Consider the following 25,508-nt stretch of genomic DNA (forward strand, 5'->3'; position numbering starts at 1 on the left):
GCGTCGAGGGTGCCTCGGGTGCTGCACAGTCAGCTTCTCGGGGGTCTTTCGAGATGTCCGGTCCCACGTCTCTCGGTGCCTCCAGGGGTCCCTTCTTTGCAGGGACTGTGGATCAGGCTGTGAGAAGTCTGGGAGTCTGGGTCTCGTTGGGCTCCGGCTCCGGCAGGAGGCGGCGGCAAAGCAGACGTCGAGTTGCTGGATGGTGCTTGTGTTCACAGGGTGGCTACTCCAAGGCCACAAGGGAGATGCTCTTCAGTCTTCTGTGCAGCAGAATGTCGAAGTCCAGTCGTCTTCTTAGTTTCAAGTTGATTCAGGATGATCTGAGGTGCTATGGCACTGCTCCCACTCTTATTCCCAATCTGAGGGCTGGATCACCTGCTAGGTCCCTCCTCTGGGTGGGACCAGGAAGGGGAGTGGTTACACCCCCTTTCCTTTGTCCAGCTCCGCGCCAGGACTGGGGCTGGAAAGCCCCAGCACCGGTTTGGACTGGCTTATGCACGAGGACACCTTGTGTGCCCCGGGCATGTCTGATTCTATTCAGCCCTGTCCTACCCAATACACAAAATCCTGCCTGGGGTGGTGCTCGCACCTCCCAAGGCAGGAAACCCTTTGTCCAAGCCTCCCTCGCTGGAAGGACTCCCAGCAGCAGGAGGTCAGACTTGTGTCTGTGGTGGCAGCATCCATTTTGTGATGCTGAGGCTCTGGTTAACTTTAACCGGGGTTCAGGTTATGTACATGTTGTGTCCCTCTAGAAGGGTGGAATGCTATCCCCGTCGACAGAACTGTCGAGGAGATAGTATTCCAAATCGTATGACACCTTACTCAACATGTTTTGATAAAGCCAAACCAAAGTTAGCATATAACCGCGAGGATTATAATGCACTTAAGAGTATATGGTATGGCATTTTCCCGGAACAGCTAAGGGAGTTGTTCCAGACAGCTGCAGACAGGCTCAGCTCATACTAGAGCACCGTCTCACATGAAACCACGCACTCTGCCTCCAGGATTGCAGAGGCCTTCCATAGGAGTGGCTTATAGGTTAACATGTGTCCAGTTAAGGTTAGATATAGGGATACTGTATCTAAGTAAGAGGTGCATACACCAACTTACCACAGCTGAGTGATCAGCAAGTTGTGTCAAATATGGAGGCCAGGCCAGGGGTGGCACAATACATGCTGCAGCCCCTGGTAGGCCTTGGCTACACCTATGCCCTGGGTACCTATGGTACTCTGTTACAGGGGCCTATAAGGTGAACCAGTTCCAATTCGTAATGCACCTAGAGTGCATTGGCAGTAATTTAGAGAGAGAACAGCAGGCTGTGGGTCTGATTAGCAGGCCCACAGCCACATTAAGCCATAAACCAGTGAAGCAAAAAGCAAAAATTTGGGGTGACCATAGGATAGCAGACCCTACTCTCCTACAGGACCTTACTCAGTATTTTATAATCTGTATTTAGTAAAGATAGAGGCCTGTAGTTAGCCAGTTGTAAACCGTCCCTGCCCGGCTTCGGGAGTGATACTATCAGCGCCTGCAGGGACGACCGCGGCAGTCCCTGTGACTTCAGCGCTTCTTGGTACACTACATGTAAGAGTGGGGCAAGTAGGTCGATATAGGCCCCATAGAACTCGGCCGGGAGGCCGTCCGTCCCAGGGGTTTTATTCCGTGGAAGCGCTCGTATGGCCTGTCGTATATCCGCGACCGTGATAGGGCGTGCCAGGTCCTCCCCCTGATGGTCCTCAAGGCGTGGCAAGTCGAGCTCCGCCATAAACTCCTCAAACGCCGCTTCTGACAGTTGTCGGTGTGGGCCGTACAGCGTCCCATAGTAGTCCCTGAAGGCAGTATTGATGTCTATTTGTGTCGTGGCTGGTGTCCCTCCCTGGTCAGTAACCTCTAGTATGGGCAAGTGTACTGGATCATCCCGCACTATACGGGCCAGCAAGGGCCCCGACCTCTCTGCTTGCGCGTGTTGTCTGCATGTGTACTCCCTATAATCCAGCACACGCAGTTCCTCTAGCAGCTCAGCGTGCTGTATGTGCGCCTCCTGCAGTGGCGTGAAGGGCAAGTTCGTACCTGCAGCCTCGCTTTCCAGCATAGCCAGGCGGCCCTCCACCTCCCGGAGTCTCCCCAGAACATTATGTCTCATGCCCACCCGTGTGCTCATCGCCTCCCCTCTTATGGCCACCTTAAAGGCGTCCCATTCCACCTGCTGGGAACTAGCCGTACCAGTGTTTATGTTAAAGTAACTTGTTATTGCGTCTGCAAGTGATGCTCGAAAAACAATGTCCTCCAGCAATTCCGTGGTGAGGCGCCATGTTGGTATAGGCGTTGGGACACTACCCCACTGTAATGTGACTTCCACTGGGTTATGGTCATAGAAAGTCTTACCCATATGCTCCGCTGTGGTCACCGCCCCCAGTAATGATTTAGCACAGAAGACACGATCTATTCTGGTGTGCAGTCTATGGGGCGGGGAGTAGAAGGTGTATTCCCTATTCAGCAAGTGTTTGCATCTCCATGCGTCAGCCAAATCCCATCCCTCCGCCTACTGCGCGAGCGCGTCAGCCTGTCTCCTACGCTCAGTGGCCTGTAGTGGTGGGTACGACCTGTTTAGTGATATATCCAAAACTGCATTGAAATCCCCATCTATGAGCCAATGATATTCTGACCACTCTATTAAGGGTAGTTAAAAAATCCGACTGGCCTGAGTTCGGCGCATAGACACTGCCAATCACAACAGGGGAGCTATCCAACATCCCACGGATGAACACGTATCTGCCCTCTATCTCCAGTCTCTTTTCCACCAGCTTAAAAGGAACAGAGTTTCTGAGCCATATAGCCGCCCCTCTCGAGAACACAGAATAAGAGGTAGCAAACAACTGTCCCTTCCACTTTTTAAGCAGCTTTACACTCTCTGCACTGTTCAGATGAGTTTCCTGAAGGCATGCTACCATGACATTCCTCCGATTAAGTTGTGCCAAAAGTCTATGTCTCTTATGGATGGACCCCATGCCTCGTACGTTCCAGGTGCACATTTTGTAGGTGCTAATAATAATAATAATGACATTTGTAGAGCGCATGGAAAAATACGCCATCTCGGCGTGTCCCCGCGCTAAAAAAGAGAGGCATAAACTCATAAGGGGGGGAGTGGACAGAGCGAGGCAAAAAAGAGCAGTGGTGGGCTATAAGGAAAAAAGAAAAGTTTTGAGTTTTCGTCGGAAAATATTTTCTGAAGGCTCTAGGCGGAGATGGATTGGAAGTTTGTTCCATGCTGTGGCTGCCGTCACTCTGAAGGACCGGCCTCCCATTTTTTCTCTCCTGTAGCGGTGGGTCACAAGGGTGCCCGTATCGCTAGATCTTAGTGATCTGCGTGGTTCGTATCTGGTAACCAGACCTGACAGATATCCGGGGGCTTTGTTCCAGATAATCTGATGGCATATGAGGAGTGCTTTGTATTTTATTCTTTTAATCACTGGGAGCCAGTGGAGGGCATCCAGGGTGGCTTTAGAGTTAGCCCTTCGTGGGAGTCTAAGCACTAGGCGAGCTGCAGCATTTTGCAGTACCTGCAGTCGTCCTATGCTTTTACTAGAAGCTCCCAAGAGCAGGACATTTCCGTAATCGAGGCGTGAAGTGATTAGTGCCTGGGTCATAGTGCGCCTGGCCTCTAAAGGAAGGAGATCTAAGGTTTTATTGAGAGTTTTTAGGACTCCAAAGCATTTGCCTACTAGACGGTTGATGTGTGTCTCATAGGAGAGTGTGGGATCCATCCATATCCCTAAGTTTTTTGCTTCAGTGCATGGTGTTGGCATGTCGCCTAGGCAGTTTGGCCACCATTCGCATGTCCAGTGTCTTTGATCACCGCCTACCACCAAGACTTCCGTCTTGGATCCGTTCAATTTAAGGCAGTGCGTATCCATCCAAGTGGCCAGTGCTTGCATACAGGCTCTGAAATTGTTAGCCTCAGCAGCCGGAGTTTGAGTGAGGGTGAGTAGGAGCTGAGTATCGTCGGCGTAGGATACGATCTCTACGCCGAACGATTGAACCAGCTCCGCCAGGGGTGCCATGTATAGATTAAAAAGGGTAGGACTTAGAGCAGAGCCCTGTGGTACTCCCTGTTCCAATACCCACTCCTCAGACCGAAATGAGCCCCGTTGAACCTGAAAGCTTCTGCCTGTTAGAAACGATTTCAGCCAACCGAGTGCTCTATCGGTCACACCTCCTCTGTTCAGACACTGTAGCAAGGTGATGTGTGCTACAGTGTCGAACGCTGCGCTTAGATCTAGCATGACCAGTGCCATGGTTAGTCCAGCGTCCGCTCCTTGACGGAGAGTTTCGGTGGCTCTTAATAAGGCCGTCTCAGTAGAGAAGCCTTTCCGGAAGCCCGATTGGGAGGGGTGTAAAAGATTATTCTGCTCCGCAAAAGTCATCAGTTGCACATTTGCAATTTTCTCAGCAATTTTGGCGGTATAGGGTAGCAGAGAGATTGGTCGTAGGTTCTCTAGGACATCATGGTTTACATTAGGTTTTTTCCTAATGGGTAGTACAATTGCATTTTTCCATTTCCTAGGCAGGGTCTGAGATTCGAAAGATGTAGTAAGGACATGGCGGATGTATGGTTCTAAAGTGGCTATACTTGCGGCCAGAACCCTTGGAGGAGCGGGGTCAAGAGGGGAACCTGATTTTATGCTAGAGCATATGGTAACAAGTTCTTTACTTTGCGGGACAGTAAAGCATTCTAGCTTCGGTTTTAACATTGTCATCGCTGGTTCCTTCATTTCTATGAAGGTTTCTCCAGCCTCAGGATGAGTGGAAAAGGAGCTATATATCTTCTTGACTTTGTTGGCAAAATATGCTGCCACCTTGTTACATTCCATCACGGAATCAGTTTCTGGAGAGTTGGAAAGCGAGACAGCTGAGATTTCTTTGTAAATTTTAAAGAGTTCCCTGGATGTGCATTCTGCCTCACTAATTCTTTTTCCGTAGAAGGCTGCTTTAGTAGCTCTGACCTGTTTTTGATATCTTCTCTGGGCTGTTTTGTATTGAAGCTTAGTTAGATCCTTCCTGTCCTTGCGCCAGAGTCTTTCAAGCTTTTTGCACTCAGATCTGATCGATTGCAGGTTATTATTGTACCAAGGTGCCGTTTTCCTGACTCTATTACCTTTTTTTGCTGTGGATAGAGGAGCTACCCTATTCAAGGCATCAAGAATTCGGGTATCTAAATTTTGGTTGGCGCTTTCACTATCTGTGCCTCCCGGCATCCCACCTAGACTTAGCATCTCGTTAAAGATGGGTTGTGAGAATTTTTTCCATCTGCGATGAGGGTAGCTATTATTGCCACTCAGAAGGGGGGCAGACTTATATGCCGTGTTAATCACAAAAGGGACTAAAAAATGGTCAGTCCAGGGTAGTGGGTTAGGAGTGTTAGTAGTAATGCCTTCCCAGTTGGCGAACACCGGATCCAGTAGATGGCCATGGATATGAGTTGGTGTTAGGTTTTTTAGAGCCATGTTCGTATTTGATAATTCCTGCTTGAGGTCAGTGACCTCCTTTAGCTGGGTCTTCTCGAAATGGATATTTAGATCCCCCATGAGGAGAACTTTCCTATGTCTCAGTGCTATGTGGGTGAGGTGTTCTAGTAGACTTGGTCTAAAATTTCCCAGGGTCCCAGGGGGTCTATAGAGGAGGACACCCGAGATGTAGTCCTGAGGTCCCAGTTTCAGTGCAAATTTGCCGGCTTCGCAGCTATCTATTCCAAGAGGTTCAAGAGAACACACCAGGGGGGCTTTGCTGATCACAGCGATACCACCTCCTTGGCCTACCGGTCGATCTACCCTGGTTATACTATATTCGGGTGGAAGAGATTCAATGATTTCAGGGTCGGAATCTGCCCCTAGCCATGTCTCTGTCAAAAAGAGTATGTCAAGGCTCTCTTCAAGGAGCATATTCCAAATTTGCAAGGCGTGTTTTGGGAGGGATCGACAGTTTAGCAGACCTCCTCTGAGGCTCTTAGTCTGTTTTTTGTCGTCTATCTGTATGCACGTTTGAAATGGGCAGTGTCGGCATTTACTAGAGGAGATAACCTCCATTTTGTGCAAGCAGCATTCATTTATTGTCGGGCATAGGTTCCATAGGGCCTGTGTACTGTAAGTTATGGGGTCATTGGGGGAACGGACAGGGGTTATGGCCCTGGACCGCGGACGGGCGCAGACGGGCTTGCCTTCGGCGCGCAAACGGCGCGCCCGCTGCGCTCGCCCGCTGCGCAACCGAAAGATGCACATGATTTATAGTTACCGACTGAGGATAGAGGGGGCGTGGCCTCCACTCGTGGCGGGAGGGCGCAAGGGGGGAGGTTCTGCCCAGCGTGCAGCGTCAGCGCTGGCTCCGCTGCGTGCAGCAACTGGGTCACAGGAGTTCTAAGGTAGGCGTTCCTAAATAAACAAGCAATCTGTTTTTCTTTTTAAAACACAAATCAATTTCAGTGACACCACACAAAAGTTAAAATCACACTTAATCTGTGACTTTCAGTTAATCAGCTAGTACCTCGCTCCCGGCTTCCGCCTCAGGAGCTTACCTTTCAGTTTCGCTGAAATGAAGGTCCGTGTTTGCTATATGCTCGTGAGTAGGGGGCGTGGCCTAAAAGGGGGCGTGGCCTCCGCTCGTGGCAGAAGGGCGCGAGGCGGGAGGTCCTGTGCAGCGTGCAGCGTCAGCGCTGGCTCCGCTGCGTGCAGCAACTGGGTCACAGGAGTTCTAAGGTAGGCGTTCCTAAATAAACAAGCAATCTGTTTTTCTTTTTAAAATACAAATCAATTTCAGTGACACCACACAAAAGTTAAAATCGCACTTAATCTGTGACTTTCAGTTAATCAAGCTAGTACCTCGCTCCCGGCTTCCGCCTCAGGAGCTTACCTTTCAGTTTTTAAGAGTCCCCATTTCGGTCCTTATCAGGTGTTTTCAACAGGCCCCATGCCAGAAAGGTTGTATGCAGTATATGTAGTGAACCAAGTGCCATCAAACCGTGTAACCCCCTAACTTTGAGGTCCCCAAGTGAAAAAACCTGAGGTCCAAACATTATCGCCCAACGTGGGCAAAAGTTAAACCAGAACATGTTTATGCTTTGGGGGGTGGTACCCACTTACACACGATCGGGACCTGTTGGTGTTACTACAGCGTGCCCTAAGCTAGTGTGTCCCTATTCCCTGTCAGCCCACTCTCGCCCCTATGCAGATCTCATACATTACCAACCGGAGTCTTCTATGATTACAATCAGAAGTCATTTGCCACTTGGGCAGTAATTTTGGGAAAGAGCTGCAGGCTGTTAGCAGAGCCCGACACCTCTGTGTGTGTGTGTCTGAGTTGCTGCCCATGTCCGATTTGTCCCTTGCGTCGTGAGCAGCCAGCGCAGCCTCCGTCAGCTGGACTATCTCCGGTGTCTTCCCAGCTCGAGCCGACGTTGTCCCTCCGCTCGCCGTTGACCCCTTCGCGTGTTCTTCACTCGAGCCAGCCCGCTGCTCCTCCTGGCGCGAAGGTCCTCCACCCTGGTCCTCCTCAAACGGGTCCTGCGTATTCAACGGCGACAGAGCCACCTCCATCCACTCCGCCGCCTCCTCAGGTGTGTCAAAGAAATATCATTTGTTTCCATGTATTATTTTGAGGCGGGCCGGGAATAGCAGTGCATATTTCAGGTTTCTGTCCCGCAGTTTGCGCTTTACCCCCAGAAATGTCGACCTGGCCTGCACCGCCGGGGTGAAGTCTGGGTATACTGAGATGGTCTTCTCCTCATATCTCAGTGGTGCCTTTTCTCTCGCCACTCTCAGCACTGAGTCTCTGTCTTTGTAGTGCAGAAGGCGCACTATCAACGGTCGCGGCGGCGCGCCCGGCCTAGGTGGCTTCGCTGGCATTCTGTGCACCCTCTCCACGCTGTACAACGGGGTAAGATCTTGTGTTCCCACAACCTTCTTCAGCCAATCCTCAACAAACTGCGTGGGGTTCCTCCCTTCACTGCGCTCCGGAATTCCTAAAATTCTCACATTGTTGCGGCGGGCCCGCCCTTCCGCATCGTCCATCTTGTCCCAGAGCAGTTTAAGCTGTTTCTCCATATGCTCAATTTTCGTGGAGTGATCCGTCTGCTGCGGTATCAGGTCATCAAGCGCGATCTTATGCTCCGAGACCTTTTCGGCTAGTTTGGTGTGGTCTGCCCTCAGGAGTGACAAGCCATTGGCCATGTTGTCCATACGTGTCTCAAGCGCCTCTCTGGATGCCTTTATTTTGGCCAGTATGAGGTCCAGCTTATTTCTATTTCTATTTAAAAATATTTATAGAGCGCACGTACACCAGCGGTTTCATGGCGCTATACTGACAGATGGCTAAACCTGGGGGGAGAAGCTGGGGGAGTTAGTTAAAACATTTTGCAAAAAGATGAGCCTTAAGCTGTTTCCGGAACAGTAGGTACGAGGTAGAGGCTCTGAGCTCCAAAGGCAGTGAGTTCCAGAACATCGGGGCGAGGGTCGCGAACTTGGAGCCTCCCCATTTCTTCCTCCGGAACTGTGGGACCGTGAGAAGTGATTGGGTAGAGGACCGCAGTTCCCTAGTGGGAACATAGGGAATAATTTCGGATGAAATGAAAGCCGGGGCCGTGCCCAGTCGAGCCTGAAAAGTGATAGAGGCAAGCTTGAACTGGACACGGGCACAGACCGGGAGCCAGTGGAGGGATTTCAGAAGGGGAGTGACATGATGGGATTTAGGGAGTTTAAACACCAGGCGCGCCGCCTGGTTTTGGATCTGCTGCAACCGCCGAAGACTATATGCAGGGATACCTGCATATAGGGCGTTGCCGTAATCCAGGCGGGACACGACCATGGCAAGGGTAATCAGTTTAAGTGCATCAAATGAAAAGAAACGGGACACCTTGCGTATGGTGCGCAGTGCCAGAAAGGAAGAGGAAACCACAGAGCTGACCTGGGAGTGAAGGGTGAGTTGGGAGTTAAGCTTGATGCCAAGAGTTTTTACTGAGGTCGAGGGGGTAGGCGGGGGGCCAAGGGAAGGGGGCCAAAAGAAGGGGGACCAGGGGCTGGGTGAACCACCCGTCAGCACCAGCTCAGTTTTGTCTGGGTTGAGCTTGAGATGATTGTGGTTCATCCAGTCCCGGATGTGGATCATGATGGTTTGAAAGTTGAGAGCAGAGTCAGGGGAAGAAGAGAGGTTAAAGACAAGCTGGAGGTCGTCCGCATAATTAAATACGGCGACCTCCATTTGTTGCAGTGAAAAAATAAGAGGGGAAATGTATAGGTTGAATAAGAGGGGGGAAAGGGAGGAGCCTTGGGGAACCCCGCACTGAACATTACGGAAGTCCGCAGTGAAGTCACCCAGGCGGACAGCCTGGGTGCGGTCCCTCAGGAAGGAGGACAGCCAGACCAGAGCCGTACCCCCGATCCCCGCCGCCCTGACACGGGAGAGCAGGATGGAATGATCCACCGTGTCAAAAGCGGCTGAGAGATCGAGGAGGACTAAGGCCTGAGGTTGATTAGTGTCCATACCCTCCCTGAGGTTGTCAAGGACCGAAAGTACTACGGACTCCGTAGAGTGTGCGGGGCGAAACCCAGCCTGGCGAGGGGCGAGGACCCCGTTCTTCTCCACGAAAGAGCTCAAGGCAGAAGTAACATGGCGCTCGAGAACTTTCGCCAGAAACGGCAGGAGAGAGATGGGGCGGAAATTAGCTGGAACTGAGGGATCAGCGTCCTGTGTGCACTTGCCCGTCGGCGGTATTATCTCTATGTTTGAGGAGGCCAGAGGGTCGTCTAAGCCAGTGGACTGGATGTCCGCATTTGTACCCTGGTCTTGCACCTTGGCCCTGTTCCTCCCCATGGCTCTCGTCGTCAGGATGGCGGTGGCGAGGTCCCACTTGCGCTCTCGATGCCAATGTATTTGGTGCGTGTGTCTTCGGTTGCCGCTCATCCACTAACCACAGTCACTTCTACCGGTACTCGTACTTGCGAGGGCGCAGGTGTACCACAGCTCTAGGATCACGTCCGGTCCAATCGCCGGACCCTGTCAGTGCAGCTGTCCAGTGCCTGCTAGGCGTTCCGCGGCTTTCCCCACTGAGGTCCGTCTTGCCACGATAGTCGGGAAATTGGGTGACCGCTCCTCTCAGCACTCCAGGGACCGGTGCGATATGCAACCAGTAGGCTGATGACCTGCCCTCTACCTCTGGCGCTATCTCTCAGTCAGGGCACCTCGGTGAGAGCTCTTAGAGGCTCAAAGTGGATCCCACCTGTTTCTGTTGTACTCTGTATGACACTATGGTAGTGCTCTTCGCCGCGTCTGCATTCCGGTGCGTTCACCAATGTCCCAGCACCGGTCTCCACACTGGCCGCAGGGAGGCCGCTCCGATCCTAACAGTGCAATGGCGGCTGCTGCGGTAAGCCCAAGATGGCGCCCTTCTGCTCAGGCCCGGCTGCAGCGGTGCGTACCCCTTCTGGCCCGATTATAGAGCTCCCTCTCGGGTCCCGCACATACCTTGTAGCGTCCTGTGGGGCTCCCGGGCTAGTCCTCAGTGCCTCTGCAGCTCTCCACGAGACCGCAGTCTCCCCGGGCGCCTGTGTTCCAAGCACAGCGTTTACACGCCTCAAGGTTGCCTCCGGTGCCGGTTCAATGTATCTCGTCTACGCTGCTCTGCACACTCACAGACCGTGCAGTTAGCCGCAGTACTGGGTGCAGCTTCAGTCGGCGACTCCGCAGCAGCAGGACACCGCTCAGCTCCACCGGTCTCCACTTATTTCAACGCCGGCAGATCTCGCCGAGCCAGGCTCTCCCTTCAACTTTAGGCCGCGGCTCACTTCCCGGAACTAGGCCTCACCGGCGTCGTCCGTCGCGTTCACTCCCGGGGGAGTTTCCGGACACGCAGCTTGTGTCGTTTCACTCGCCTTACACACGGCGTTCCCGGGGCTTGAGTGGGTGTCCTGTGGGATACGGGGAAGTTAGGATAATCAGCTAGTGTTCCGGGCAGAGGACGGAGCTAACTCAAAATGCGTCCGCCATGCTCGGCTCGTGGCCACGCCCCCTTGTTTGCAAACCTTCAGTGGGGGAACAACCCGCCGCGAGCCCTTTGGAGAGCGTCAAGGCCACTTGTAGCACTCGAGCTGGGCAATGTGCAGCTTGTAGCTAGTGATTCGCAGGGTCTGTTTTTGCCTCCTAGGCTAGCTCCGCCAACAGCATTGGAATAGCAGCAGTTTTCCAGGTCAGGGTCAGGTAAATCCCAGAAAGGGCTTGAAAGCAGGGTGCGCAGTAAGTTATGGCTCATATTCTCTTATATTGGGCATCAGGGGTGCAGTTCTCATTGGAGCGGCATGTGCATCCTCATTAGGCTCCTGGCCTGGTCACATGGGTCTTCTTCACCCCCATGGAGGCTATCTTGTACTACCCAGCTGGCCACCTGGGAAGCCCCTTTTTCTTGCTTGCATTTGAACCCGTGGTGACCTCTCTACTCTTCTGCTGGAAAAAGTTTAAGGCCAGGTTAAGCTGGATTAGTCACACTGTAGGGGAAGGGGAGTCCCTGTGAGGGAGTAGAATAGGGGGGGGGGGGGGTTGGGGTTACAGGGCAGGCTGCTATTGATCGGTTCTGAGTGAGTTATTTGTAGAGTTCCAGTACTTCAATTACACTTATCCAGGATTTGGGTGCAGGAGCACAGTCACATGGTGGTTTCAGCAACTGCGGTACCTGTTGCACCCCTGCATCAGCGTTCAGCGCTGACTTTGAGGAGTGGACCGTTGGTGATGCTCATACATAGGGGCCTGCTCTGAAGGGCTGTAGCGCGTTGGCGAGGTGGTTGTTGGCACGAAGTGCTGAGCTGGAGGGGCTGAGGTGGGTCACCAATACAAAGCACCAACAGAGCAATGTTAGGGCTCAGAATACTGAAGTCAGTAAAGGCGGATGGAGGTCATGCTTTTATTGTCATTGACAGTCTTGTGTGGGGTTCCAGTTCTGAACGTAGTAAGGTTGCTTCCACACAGGCTTGAGGTGCATGTAGAGAGTATCATATCAAGCGTCAAAGTAGAACATACATTCAAATAGGGTCAGAGCATGTCATTTGGAACCAGAGATTTCTGGAAACTGTGCTCCTAACAGTCTATGTAGACCCATGTGTCTTGTTCTTATTCTCTTCCATCAGGTCTCACCTACAAAACTTCCAAGGACTCGTTCCGCTGGGACACCGGGGAGCAGCACTCTTTCTCCAGCTTTGCTTTTGGACAACCTGACAACCAGGGGTAAGAGAGGAACATGTGACTGTGTGCATAGTACGAGTCATTATTATGCCTGGTCAGATGCAGTTACATAGCACTAACAACTCTACCATTTATGTAAGTGAAGCAACTGCAGAGGGAATGAAATTTACAATATTGGTTGGTTGATTGCTTTATTTCGATATGCATATATCATAAAAGCGGTACAAAAGATAAAAGCAGCAATATGTCTGTACATTAGATAAAAGAGTAAAACACATTTGGTCAGCATAAATTAATTAAAAAAAGGATTACATTGATATGGACAGTCTTCTAAGTCTAATCAACCAAGCCCATTTTAAAAACTTGGCAACGGCACAGACGATAGGAGGGGCTGTATTGGTTAAAAGAATCCGAAGGGCAACAGAGTACTGGCAGGTACCCAATTCTCTGCAGATAGGTCCAAGCCAACGTGATCTGGGGCGACCATAGTCCGGGCATTCGAAAAGAAAGTGTGCCACCGTCTCTGGTTTATCGGGACAAAGAGCACAATATCGTGATGAGGACTGGGATTTATTCCACCTGGAGCAGAGGTCGGCCAAGGGTAGGGTTCCTAACCGGAATTTGATGTACAAGGACCGGTCCATGGCGATTGTTATTATGTCCATGTACGCCTCGTAGGCAACGACATCTTTTATCAGCAGAAAAGCTGCGGTGGTTTTGCAGTGCTGCTGATTACTGATGCGCTTCACACGAACCCATTCCCAAAAAAGTTTTTTTAAGGTCTCCTTCGGGGGAGCGGAGTGGCTATGCCAGCAGGAGTCCAGGCCTAGGTCCCCTAAAAGATGTTTAATGTCCTTCAGCCATTTAATGTTGTGCCAACCGTCGGAGTGCATCACCTCAGCTAGGCCATCAGCATAAGGTTTTAGCTCCGGAACCCTCCACAGGCGAGCCCAGAGCAAGAGGGGTCGAAGACGGGCCTGATCCCCTATTGCTTTACAGCCAGCATCCATGAGCACTGGGATAGTCGGACTACTCGATGGAATGGCAAGGAGATCTTTAATGAATTTGTTTTCAGCCTTGCTCCGTAAATCCACTTTGCCCAGGCCCCACAGTTCGGCTCCATAAAGTGACGCAGAGACCGCACGTGCTTTATATATATCTAGTAGAGGGGCAACACAATGTTTTGTTGAGTTGTTGAACTCCTTAAGGAGGGCCCCCCCCCACCCTTTTGTGGGCCATTATCATTTTATTGATGTGGGCGGTCCAGCTCATCGCATCGTTAAGTCGAATTCCCAGGTAGTCGAATTCTGCCACTCTTTCAAGGGGTATAGAGTTCAGAATGGGAGGGCGGCCAAGTTTGCGGGGTGGGTGCATAACTAAGTACTTGGTTTTTTCCACGTTGATGACAAGACCCCTGGTAGTGCAAAAGTCCTGGAAGCGGTTCAGTAGTGTCTGGAGACCTTGGGGGGGTTTTAGAGATGAGGAGGGTGTCGTCGGCGAACAGCAAAGTTGGAATTTTTACGCCTCCCAGAGTGGGAGCGTCTGCTGGTTCGCCGAGTAGATGATCTACCACCCCATTGATATAGAGGGAGAATAGGGTGGGGGCCAGGACACAACCCTGCCTTACTCCCCTCTCGACCCTGATCTTGTCGGTCTTTTCCCCATTCAACCCCCATCTAACCTGGGCATAGGTGTTGTTATGCAGTTTGATGAGGAGGTTTAGTATATACGGGGGCATCCCTAGACCATGTAACATCCTCCAAAGTTCCTCCCTAGGAACCAGGTCAAAGGCAGTCTTTAGGTCAATAAAGGCCAAGTAGAGACTGCCTTTGCCTAGCTCCACCACCTTCCAGTGCAGGAGCAGGAGCCTAAAGACCTGTTCGATAGTTCCGGTGCCTGAACGGAACCCGGCTTGCATATCGGACAGGATGTGGTTTTCGTCCACCCATTGTGAGATCCTCCCCAAAATGGCTTTCCCCGCCAGTTTCTGGCTCGAGTCTATTAGGCTTATGGGCCTATAGTTCCCAGGTAGATCCCGGCTGCCCTTTTTGTAGATGGGGACTACCTCAGCACCTCTCCAGGAATCTGGCACAGGGCCTCCCACAACGATTGCATTAAGGAGTGCAGAGATTAATACCCCCCATTCTTCCGGATATGCTCGGAGGATATCGCCTGGTAGGCCATCCGGACCAGCTGCTTTTAATGGTACCAGGGTTTTAATCTGCTTTGTGACATCCAAAACAGAAAAAAGTTCCAGGTCTTGAACTAAGGTATAGGGCGGGAGGTTGAAAGGGTCGTTTAGTGGGCCTTCAGCGGCAGAATAGAGTTTTTGGAAGTGGGAGAACCAAATCTGGGCATTGATGGTGCAGGTCCTCAGAGTGTCGTCGGGACGGTTCCTATTGCCCACCAAATCCCAAAAACCTTTGGCATCTTTCCCACGACTGGCAGCCAGGAGGTCCTGCCAGAAGTTATCCTCCCACTCCATCTTGGCGTTTTTTTGGCAGAGTGCGTAGTGCCTCCTGGCCACCCTAGTCCTGGATGGTAATTTGGACTTGACTGCTTCAATGAGAAGTGACTTCGCCTCCCTGCACTTCTGATTATACCAGCCCTGTCTAGCTCTTGAGCTTGGTTTCCTTCTATTCGTATTAGCTGGAACTACAAAGAGGTCACTGATAGCCTGGGTTATGGTGCAGAACCTTGAGGCCACCTCCAGCAACCCATCCTTTTGGGGGTCGAGATTGACTAGGGCTGAGGCAAGAAGCTGCCTAATGGCAGAAGTTTTCTCCTCTGAAAGTGCCAACTTCGCCCACTTTAGCCGCCGTCCACAGTTGGAGACTACTGACAGGTCCGGGGCGGGGTTGCGAGAAGTTCTGGTCACAGTGCTAGTTAACCACCTGTGAGACAAGGTGAGAGAGAGGAGATTGTGGTCACTCTCAACAGATGGTATAATCACCATGTCCTCCACCATACTCCACAGGTGTACGTCAAGGAGGAATATTACAAAGTGTCAATAAAGAGCCAAGCACTGAAATCAGTAATGATCCATCCAAAGGTGCCTTGGGGCTCAAAATCCCATTTACTGAAAAAATACCCACATAATGTCATTCTATTCGGAGCTACTGAAGGAGCTACGAAGCAGGCAATAGTCACTTTCTGAAATTGGGCAAGGATGGTTCCTTTTGAAATTGCAGAGGCATTTTTCTCCTGTTTGGCTGCAGCAGGCAAAGTGTCCTGCTGGATCTTCGGGATGCTGAATATAGATGGATTTTGTGATCATAGCATATGTTTTGGCTTGATTAGTACGAGGATCATAATGTGATCTGTGGACAAGACATTAAATCGTAAATCATACGTTCTTATATGGCGCCTTTTCACCGTAAGGTCTCAAGGCGCTTGCTTTGGGAACCCGTCCTGGCCTTTCCCTGTGAGATTATCCCTACTGGGCATCTCCAAGGTGAAGACCAGGCATCCCATTGCGGTGGGGCCGTAGTGGAGATTAAGCAAGCTATTGCCCAGAGTTGCAGAGTGTGAACCCATGATTCGAGTAGGCACCGAGGCTAGAATTATCGAGTCCGTGGACATTTTGAGCTCAAGACCCTGCCGCGTCGGGGATTGAACCCGGGTCTTACCTCTGCATCAGGGACTGCCTCCTATAACCGGTGAGCCACACTTCTCCACATTAGGACTTGAACATTATTCTTTGAGACACTGGGAGCCAGTGCAATTTAACCGAAGTCAGTTTAATTGAATACATTTCTTTACATCCAAAACCAACCTAAACATTCCATGTTGCACCAGTTGGAGTTTATGTATTGTAGTACAAGATACAGAGCATTGCAATAATCAGAGATAAACGTGTTTACGATCTGAATTCTCAGCTTTGTAATAAAAAGATAGATCATTTGCCTCATTGTTCGTGGTTTAAGGAAACTAGACTTTACTACAGAGTTGGCTTGATCTTACACTGTAATGTGCAGGTTAGATTTTACTTCCAGATTTTTGACTAGATGCACTGCTTGAGACCTCTGACCAAGTGAGGGAGGCAAGAATTAAATATTCCATACTGGTGGAAAATGGGCAGGGTTTCAGTTTTTCACCGTTTAATGTGAACTGATTTTGTGACATCCTTCACTAGTCAATTTTCATACCGTTGTATAGGTTTTTAGTGTTTATACTGGGAGCCCCTTTCTGAGAGGCTGGCTTAGTATATGGTGCACACTTATTTAAGTGAAACACCTGCACTAATCCAGACAACCCTTATGGTGATTTTAGTGCCCATAGACAATCTTAAAAAGCTCTCTAAGTGGTAGCCTTGGAGAGCAGCATTCAGGCTTTCTTCAAAATGAGTGTAAAGCAGCTTGTTTTACCAGTACTTTATCTTATGTTATAGGTTAAGTGAAAAAGAATCACACAGTGTAGTTATAAAAATAGTTTATTTTATTACAAACACTCACTAACACAATGTATTATCTCCGATCTGGAGATATAAACATAATACTCACAATACTTGGGAAATAGAACAGGTAACAGTATAAATACACAGTGGTCTTCAGGGGGAGACCAAACCATATACTAAAATAGTGGAATGCTAACCACAACTCAAGTCTAGAATGGATCCGGAAGACGTAGAAGGAACCACCCAGGTGAGTATCTAGGAACACCACAGTGGGTGGGTGCAGAGTGGGAACATGACCGCATGCTTAATGTTAGTCAATAGGTAAGTCGTGGTTGCAATTTTAAAGAAGGACCCTTCCCAGTGGACCCTGGAGAAACCGGGTGTAAGATGGAAGGTTGGAGAGCGACCCCACCCGTGGATACCCAAGGAACAAGGATACCTACACCAGGGAAGCCAGGTGCATAGGTGTTAAGTGACGCCATAAACCACTGTACACCACAATGGAGGATTAAAGGAAAGATGCCACTGGAGAAGAAGACGAAGGAGCCCGGTGGTACCCAAAGGTGGATTCAAGATGAGAGGTACCTGCAAGCAGAGGGGACAGAGTCTATGCCACACAGGAATGACCATGTGGCACAGAAGACGAATGCCCACAGTTGTCGGAGATGTAGGAGAGGTTGACAGTGCCCTTGCAGTCGCAGCTGTGTGGGCCAGGCGACACTGTAGAAGACCAGGAGCCATTCACGAGCAGTCCCATGTCTGATGCTGAGAGCCAAAAAATCTGTGTCCGGCAGGGGCACCAACAAGCCTTGGCAGCGGCAAGCAACTTAGTCGACGTAAAAGGTGCTGTGTCGGGTGCAGCAAGGTCCAAGTGACTCACCACAACACCTTTGCTAGGCAGGCTCAATCAATATTGCCCTGTTTGTTGTCGCCTACCTAATCCGTAAGCCAGCCTGCCAGCCAGCCTCCCATCGAAGTGAGCAGAGACTTGCGCAGTCCAGGTCGCAGATCGCGGACCAAGGATCGGACAGCAGGTCGACAGGAGAGCGTGCTGGAAGCCGACCTTGAGCCCAGCCGGAGGTTTCTGCCCCGCCCCCGCGGAAAGGTGTAGCGGACCGGTGGCGGGCATTCACGTCGCAACTGAGGCGCAGTTGAGCGCCTGGAGTAGCTTACACAGTCTCGCCCCAGGAAATAGAGGAGGGGCCGAGTTAAGCTCAAAGATGGGTTGGGAACCCTGAGGTGAAAAAGGAAAAGAACCACGAGAATCCCCTGAAGGGGAAGAAGCAGGAGTAAGAGCTGGTGAAGCGGAACTTATCTCTGAGTGGCAGCTCCCCCAGGCATTAATCCAGCAGAAAAACGGAAAGGAGAAAGGGGGAGGCCATCAGAACAGAGAGCAGATAAAGACTTCAGAAAAAGGAAAAGAGCTGGCAGGCTTGGTAGGCAAGGCATAACAGAGGTAAGTGAGTGTGTGAGTGAAAAAATAAATGTGGTAACTCACTAACTGACAAAGAACCTACAAATTGCGAATAGGTGGGTAAAGTCAAAATTACGCCCCACTGTAACACAAGAGTCAAAAGGATGTTAACAAAAAGAAAACAAAAATTACGCAAGGAGGCTTTGGAGGAAAGCCCAGGGAGGAGTGAGTTACTAGAGGGCTCTAGGACCTTGGAAGAGAGCCAGGAAAGCCAGGCCTCCACTGAGGAGATTAACAAGGGGGCACGAAAGAAGAGGAAAAATAAAAGAGCCGCTAAAAAATCCCTTCAATGCCAAAATGGTAGCACCTCAATTTCTAATCTTAAAGGTAGCTCCTCAGTTACTAAATCCATAAAGGACTTTGTAGGGAAACATTATAAAATTACAGAACAACCTGTAATAAACCTGGAAATCGAGGAGGAGCAACGGACAGATAGCGGCATGGGAGTCTTTCGAGAAGAGGAAATGGAGGATCCCTTGCTAATAAACCATTCCCTCCTGAGTCAAAATATACAAATAGCAGCGCCACGTCTTTCATCATCCCCAAAACTCTTTTCATTACAAGCTGCAGGGCTGGAGAATGCAGGGCCATTAGGAAATGAAAGCCACGGCTCAAGTTTTGTTTGGGGGGCTTCACCAAGCCAATCATTGCAACATCTAAATGGGCTAAAAAACTTAATCGCGCAGGATATTTCAAGAACAGGAAGCCAAGCTGCTCCTTAACGAAACAGTCTCCAGGACTCTGACATTTCAGCGACACCCTCATCCTCTATGATAGACATATTATTGATGTTACAAAAAACCCTTTAGGGGATTCTAGAAATAACAATGCTGAATAATGGAGTCTTGAAGTCACAAAAGTTGTTCTTAAAAAAGACCGAAGAGGAGCTGGTAGGAATTAAAGGGCAAATGCCGTATATGTTAAGACCTGTAGCTGCCCCCCAGCCCACAGAACAAAGTGTAGCTAGAGAGACGGCAGAAGTACCAGATAATGTATACATATCCAAATGCCCAATGCTGATAAAAAGAAGACGTGAATATGTAAGGGTCTATACCAAAGGTAGGACAAATAAGAAGCGGGTACCTAAAACAGCAATAAACGGGAAAAGGGAGGTAGAGGAAGAGTTAAGCTTAAATGCCTTCGCCCTGACTTTTGTTCCCATTAGGTCCCCGATAGTTCAGAACAAAAGAAACGCCCCAAGTGTACAAACGAAGAGTCAGAGTAGTAAGAGTCTAAATGAGAAGTCATCAAAAATCAAATTCGCAACCCAGAGAGTAAATTCATCCTTAGGGGGACAACCCAGAACCCACCAGAGGTATTTTAATTTAGAAGAAGTACCACAGCCCCAAAGGAAAGCAGAAGTGGAAAATAAAATGGGGCTCTCTTGATGGGTAAATGGTAGACAGCTAAATTTAGAATCTCCTAAGAAAGAACTAGAGGTAGATAGCAACAAATGGGTGTACCTGGAACCGGCACAATTAGGACAAAGGGGGAAGAAACTGAGGAAAATGAACCCACAAAATAGGGCGCAAATCCTGATTTCCTTCTCCAAATGCCCACGTCTTAGTGGGTTTGTCTCAAAAGATCTGAGACAGGTGGGTTTTATAGAAAATATGAATGGCAGGGAAATAACAAGAGTACTACTTTACTCTGACCTTGTAAAAATGGCCATTGAGAAAGCGGCGGATGAGATACTCCAGGTGGGAATAAGGGTAATCCCAGAGAGGGAACTAAAGAGAAATGCTCAATTAGGAAGTAGTTTCCTCAAGTTCCATGCAGGTCTTGGTAGGAGACAGGTGAGGTTACTGATGGATAACGAAGAAGAGGGTAGCCGTTTGAAGATAGTGGTAAACAACTCAGTAAAGGATGACTCCTGGGGTAATTGGCGTCAAAGAAGCAACCTTGGAGAACCCTCCGAGAGGTATATGGAGGAAATGGTTGAAGATGGTGGTTTAAGCGAGGTGGAATAGGATGAAGGGGAGTCGCATAGCCTAAGTCTCCTACCATGGAATATAAATGGCTTAGGCAATGAAATAAAACAAGAACAGGTAAAGAAATTAGTAAATAAAGCTGAAATTGCCTGCCTGCAAGAGACTTGGCTATGCGACGAAACCCCTACTTTTGAGGGTTACCTACAATTATACCGACCTGCCAAGAAAAAAAGATTTGGACGCCCATCGGGGGGAATTATGACTCTCATATCGACAAAAGTAATGAGAAATGCAACCTTGCTAGATGTGAAATGTAAATGGTTATTCGCATGTAGATTAGTTCATCTGACCCAGGATAAGAATTATGACAATGTAATCCTCATAAATGTATATATGCATTGGGACAATGTGGTAGAGTATTGAATTGAGCTGGGGAACTTCAAAGAGGACATAGACTCTTTATTAGAAAAATATGCTTTAGATGTGTTCCTCATTCTGGGGGATTTTAACCATAAGCTGAACCCAAAGAAGACCGATCTCTGGCACAGGGAATTGTTGTATGCCTATGGAATAATGCATGCCAGATTTCCAGTGTGTGAATCCTTGAAACAAGATATAGAATAGGTAAACTATCTAGGGACGAAGGGTCTCTTTTGCTTGAATGGCAGATTTAAAACAGATTGCCCGGCAAAGAAGACCTTTAACCACATCGATGCTACAGCATTTCCCCCTCTGTGCTGATACTCATTGTCTCCCATGGTTCATGACGAGCTCAGCTTGTCATGAGCACACAAGCAGTGTACTGCATGACGAGCTGAGCTCGTCATGAGCATGGAAGGGGTTAAAATAGGCTTACAAAATTACCCAATTGATTATGCTTTTATGCCAGCCTGGAATTTCCCACTAGTTCGGGAATTTAAGATACCCCAAAGTGAAGGCAGCGACCACAATCCATTGCAATTAAATATATATGGGGGAAGGAGGGAATACAGAGAGAAAGTGATACCACAAGAAGTTGATTACCCGAAGCGAGTGACAACAAGACTGACAGAGGAGTATCAGGAAAAATTAAAGTCCTTTCAGCACAAAGTTAAACTGGAGGACTTTGGGGGAAAAATCTGGAATGGTATGAGAAGATAGCTCAAGTAGTACAGTGCCTCTGGGTAGAACTAAAAAAAGATAAAAGAAAGGGTACAATAATCCCGGTCAGCCGACTGAAATGGTTCCCCGTCGACTGTCAAACCAAAAAAAGGGAGATAAGGACAGTATCAAGAAGCCTAAGGAAAGAGTTCAACCAATAGAGGCAAAACTATCTTATTAAGTTGAAAAAGGAGTTTAAACAGATGGTTACCGATGCAAAAAGGTCTTGTAAAGAGAAATGTTGGGTACATTTGTTAGAATCTATTGAAGCAAAAAACCTAAGACAATTTTGGAAGCTGGTAAAAGCAGCATCCGTTCCCACAGCAGGAGAAATGATATGTGTTGTCAGCGAGGCAGCTTGGGAGAAGTATCTAAGCGAACTGTACGGTCCTCGAGAACATCTAGGAGGCATAGAACCAGAGCCTTGGCAGGAAATATCGGAAGAATTCAAATTTGACTTCACCAAACAGAAAGTAGAAAGCATAATAAGGAACCTGAAATTAACCCGAGCTGCAGGGCCAGACAATCTCCCAGCAATAATTTTAAAGTCACAGTTAAAGTGGTGAGCAAGTTTATTTTCACAACTGTTCCAAATAATATTGGCAGAAGGTACAATGCCAATGAATTGGAAGGGCGCTGTAATCAGGCCAGTCTATAAAAACGGTAGCAAGGACGCGCCACAAAATTATAGATTGATTAATCTCCTAGATATAGGAGAAAAGGTATTCTCAAAAATAGTGTTAAATAAGCTAAATGCGTGGGTCGATAAGTTCTCAATCAAACCTACTGAACAGGGAGGCTTCAGAGAAGGGCATTCCACAATAGATCATTGCTTTGCATTATGGGCAATGGCGCGAAAGTCGACGGAACAAAACGGTAAGCTTTGCTGTTGATTCGTTGACTTTCGGGCAGCGTTTAACTCAGTAGATCGGAACTGCCTTTGGGAAACTCTTATAAATAAAAACATACCGAAAGACCTTCTGGCTATAATAAAAGAATTACACCGAGGTAATTGGGCACAAGTAATTAGGGATACAGAGGGGTCATTGACGCCAAAAATACCCATTGAAAATGGCCTGACACAGGGCTGCGTACTAGCCCCGCAGCTAACTCTCTATTTTTATCTGACTTACCTGCCTATCTAGAAGTTGAGGGTAGTGCAAGCCCAAGAATGGATGGTAACAAGGTGCCCTGCCTCTTATATGCGGATGACCTGGTAATATTAGACCAGACCGAATTGGGCCTCCAAAGAAAGTTAAAATCATTAAGCGAATTTTGTGCAAAGACATTTTTAACAGTAAACTTGGACAAGACAAAAATGTTATGCTTTGGAAAAAAGGTAACTAAGTTTAATTGGTTTTTAGGAGATCTTAAATTGGAATCTGTTAATGAATATCGTTACCTAGGGATGTGGTTTGATAAGTCCCTAAAGTGGCAAATGCATTTTGAAGCTGAGAAAGCTAAAGCACACACATCAATTTCTGGACCAAACATTTTTTAACCGGGATTACGGGATATGTCTCACCGACCACTGCTAAAGGCATTCAGTGCAATGATACTACCACAAGTACTCTATGGTGCAGAGATCCTTTATTTGAGCGGTAAAGGAGTCTGGGACCAGGAGGAAGGAAAATGCCTGAAATCCCTTTTGTCCCTCCCCCCATTATCAATGGTCCAAGCAATAAGAACTGAATTAGGAACAATAGCTTGGGGGGTCCAATCACAAATAGCAGCAATTAGATTCTGGAAACATCTGGCAAACGAAAAAAGCCAGAAATTGCACAATGGTGTAGAAAAGAGATTCAATACAGTAATCTAAAATGGGCAAAATTGAGTCGGAAGAAATTGATGCAGGCCGGTGAGTGTATAAAGGTGGTCATGTGCCGAGAATCCCTATGTGTAGAATGCACTAAAAGTGATTTGAAGTTTAACGGGCAAGAAGTGTCCAGAAGAACTGATATGGAATACCTGGCTAAGAAAAAATCGGTAGAGTTTATGATGAGTGCTTGGTCAAAGGAAAATTAGTTCCCTTATCTTGATATCTTACCGAATTATTGGTATAGACAGGAGATACTAAGAATGCGAATTGGGATTAACCTGTGGTTGATAAACAAAGATGTAAAATCAAAAATGTTGGACAACAAAGGGTGTTGCAAGTCTAGGCTGAGCACAAAAGGGGACTTAGTGCACATCCTGTTGGATTGTACAACTATTATAGGACAGCGTAAACTATGTCTGCATCCAATATTTTTAAAACATGACATAAGATCATGGTCACAGGCGGTCAATCACCTGACGGAAATGTCTTCTATCGAAATTGCAATTGCGATAGGGAATTATTTAAAGGTAGTACAAAGATTCCTAACAATACATGAGTAAAAATTTTAGAAACTGTCCAATAAATGAATTATATAGCTTGTCTAAGAGAAAAGGTTTAATATAACTGGTAACAAATTTTAAAGTGTAGGACCACCCAAAGAAAGTGATGCTTTTATTGGTACCTTATTTTTTAAATTACGTATTCATCGCGTGAATGCTATAAATATTGCTGTAGGATATTTTAACCTGTAATTATTTTTTGCACTGCTGTAGAATATTTTAAATCTGTAATTATTTCTCTGCACTTGTTTAAAGATTATGATCTAAATAAACATAACTTTTGACTTGACTTGACTCACCACGAGCAAGTAAGTCAGAGCAGGCCAAAGCAAGCAGGGGACCCCACTGAAGCCCAAGAAGACCTTCAAGAGGACCCACGGGCCCAAGGCACAGGAGTGCAAGAGGACCTCGAAGAGCTCACCAATAAAGAAGGCCCATGTGCAGAGGAAGCGATGAGGGTGAAGACCTTGGCTGCAGGAGTTGCTGAAGGTTGGAGCTTCTTGGATCCCGATGATCTCTGGAGGGTAGAGTCATCAAGCTTTGGCAACTACAAGTCGACAGGGTGCACAGGGGATCTGTTCCAGCGGTTCTGACGAGGGATACTGGCCTCAAACTCGGTAAGAATACAGTGCAGGCCGAGCATTTTGGAGTCAGTGGGAGCCCAGGATCAGCAGACCGGTCAGTTGTGGAGCCTGCAGATGCAGGGAGTCACTCCTTCACTCCAAGGGAGATTTCTTCAGGTGCCTTGGATGTCAACAGGCCTGGTGAAGAACTTGTATGCAGCACGGGCACCGACGGTGCAGAAGACATCAGGACGATGAGACCAGGAGCAGCAGGAACCTTCCCCATTGCAGTCTCAGTTACCAAAGCGAAGTCCAAAGTGTCCAGACGATCGAAGTTGAAGTGGTGTGAGATCTGAATCTTATCTTATGACGAACCTAGGGACCCACCCACAGGTAAACCTTTAAGTACCCTTAGGAAAGGGTTGGGACGATTCAGGGGTCCCTCCCAGAAGAGGTCCTGGACAGTGGGGAGGATACTCAAATGTCCTTTGTCCAGTTTCATGCCAGAGTGGGAGCCAACGGCTACCTGAACTGGTTTGAATTAGAGTATACAAGGAGGGCACCAAATGTGCTCTTCAAGCAGTCTCAGTGGTGCTGGCAAGCGCCCCCACCCTGCCCAATACACTAAACCATGTCTGGGAGGTGGCCACACCTCCCTGGGACAGGATATATTTTGTTCTGCCTTCCCCTGCTCGAGCTTGGCTCAGCAGCAGGAGGGCAGAAACATGTCTCTGGTCGCCAGCAGCCCTAGCTTGCTGTTCATTACAGCCAGTTTAGAGATGGTCATTGCGTTATGATGCATGGCTACTCTATATGTTATAATGGCTGAGTACTTACAACCCGATAGAATGGACTCCAAAGGTTGTAGGGGTGCACCTCTCTTGCAGGAGCACCCTTACACTTAGGACCCAGCACTCTGCCTTCAGGATTGAAAGGCGTGCCTTATGGGTGACTTTTAGTTTTTAAGTGTAGTGCTAATACCGGCGCACAGGCTGCAGTGGCAGGCTTTGAGTCACAATGTAAGTGGTCTCTCAAGGGTGGCATAATACATGTTGCAGGCCATGGGAGACCTCTGGTGTACCTTTGCCCTGGGTATTTTGGTACCATTTACTAGGGACTTATCATGGTACACCTGTAGCCAATCTGGAGTGTACCTAAGTGCTCATCATGTCCTATTTAGTGAAGAAACGGTACAAAAGGGGGTGGTAATGGACGGAGCATCTAAACCAATCAAACACTCACACCCAGTCAAAAGTTCTGGGTTTAATCCATCACCGTTCTTTAGCCCACTCTGCCACCCCAGTTCAGACATGGCTATATGCAAATCAGTCTGACCCTGTGCCTCATGGGAACAGTCCAGCCCGAACTGCCAAGCCATGCCTTCCCTGGACCGGAAACAAGCTTCCGAG

General features: G+C 48.6%; 1 protein-coding gene across 1 annotated transcript in view; it reads left to right on the forward strand.

The window, feature by feature from the left end:
* LOC147677619 (C-type lectin domain family 18 member A-like) overlaps positions 1-25,508 on the forward strand; it is a 226,248-nt gene that overhangs the window by 188,191 nt on the left and 12,549 nt on the right. Inside the window, exon 10 of the mRNA XM_086945571.1 lies at positions 12,162-12,258. Coding sequence (XP_086801697.1) covers positions 12,162-12,258 — 97 coding nt within the window. The remainder of the gene's footprint in view (positions 1-12,161; positions 12,259-25,508) is intronic.

This window comes from Lissotriton vulgaris, chromosome 12 (genome assembly GCF_964263255.1).
Source record: "Lissotriton vulgaris chromosome 12, aLisVul1.2, whole genome shotgun sequence".
Classification (NCBI taxonomy): Eukaryota; Metazoa; Chordata; class Amphibia; order Caudata; family Salamandridae; genus Lissotriton; species Lissotriton vulgaris.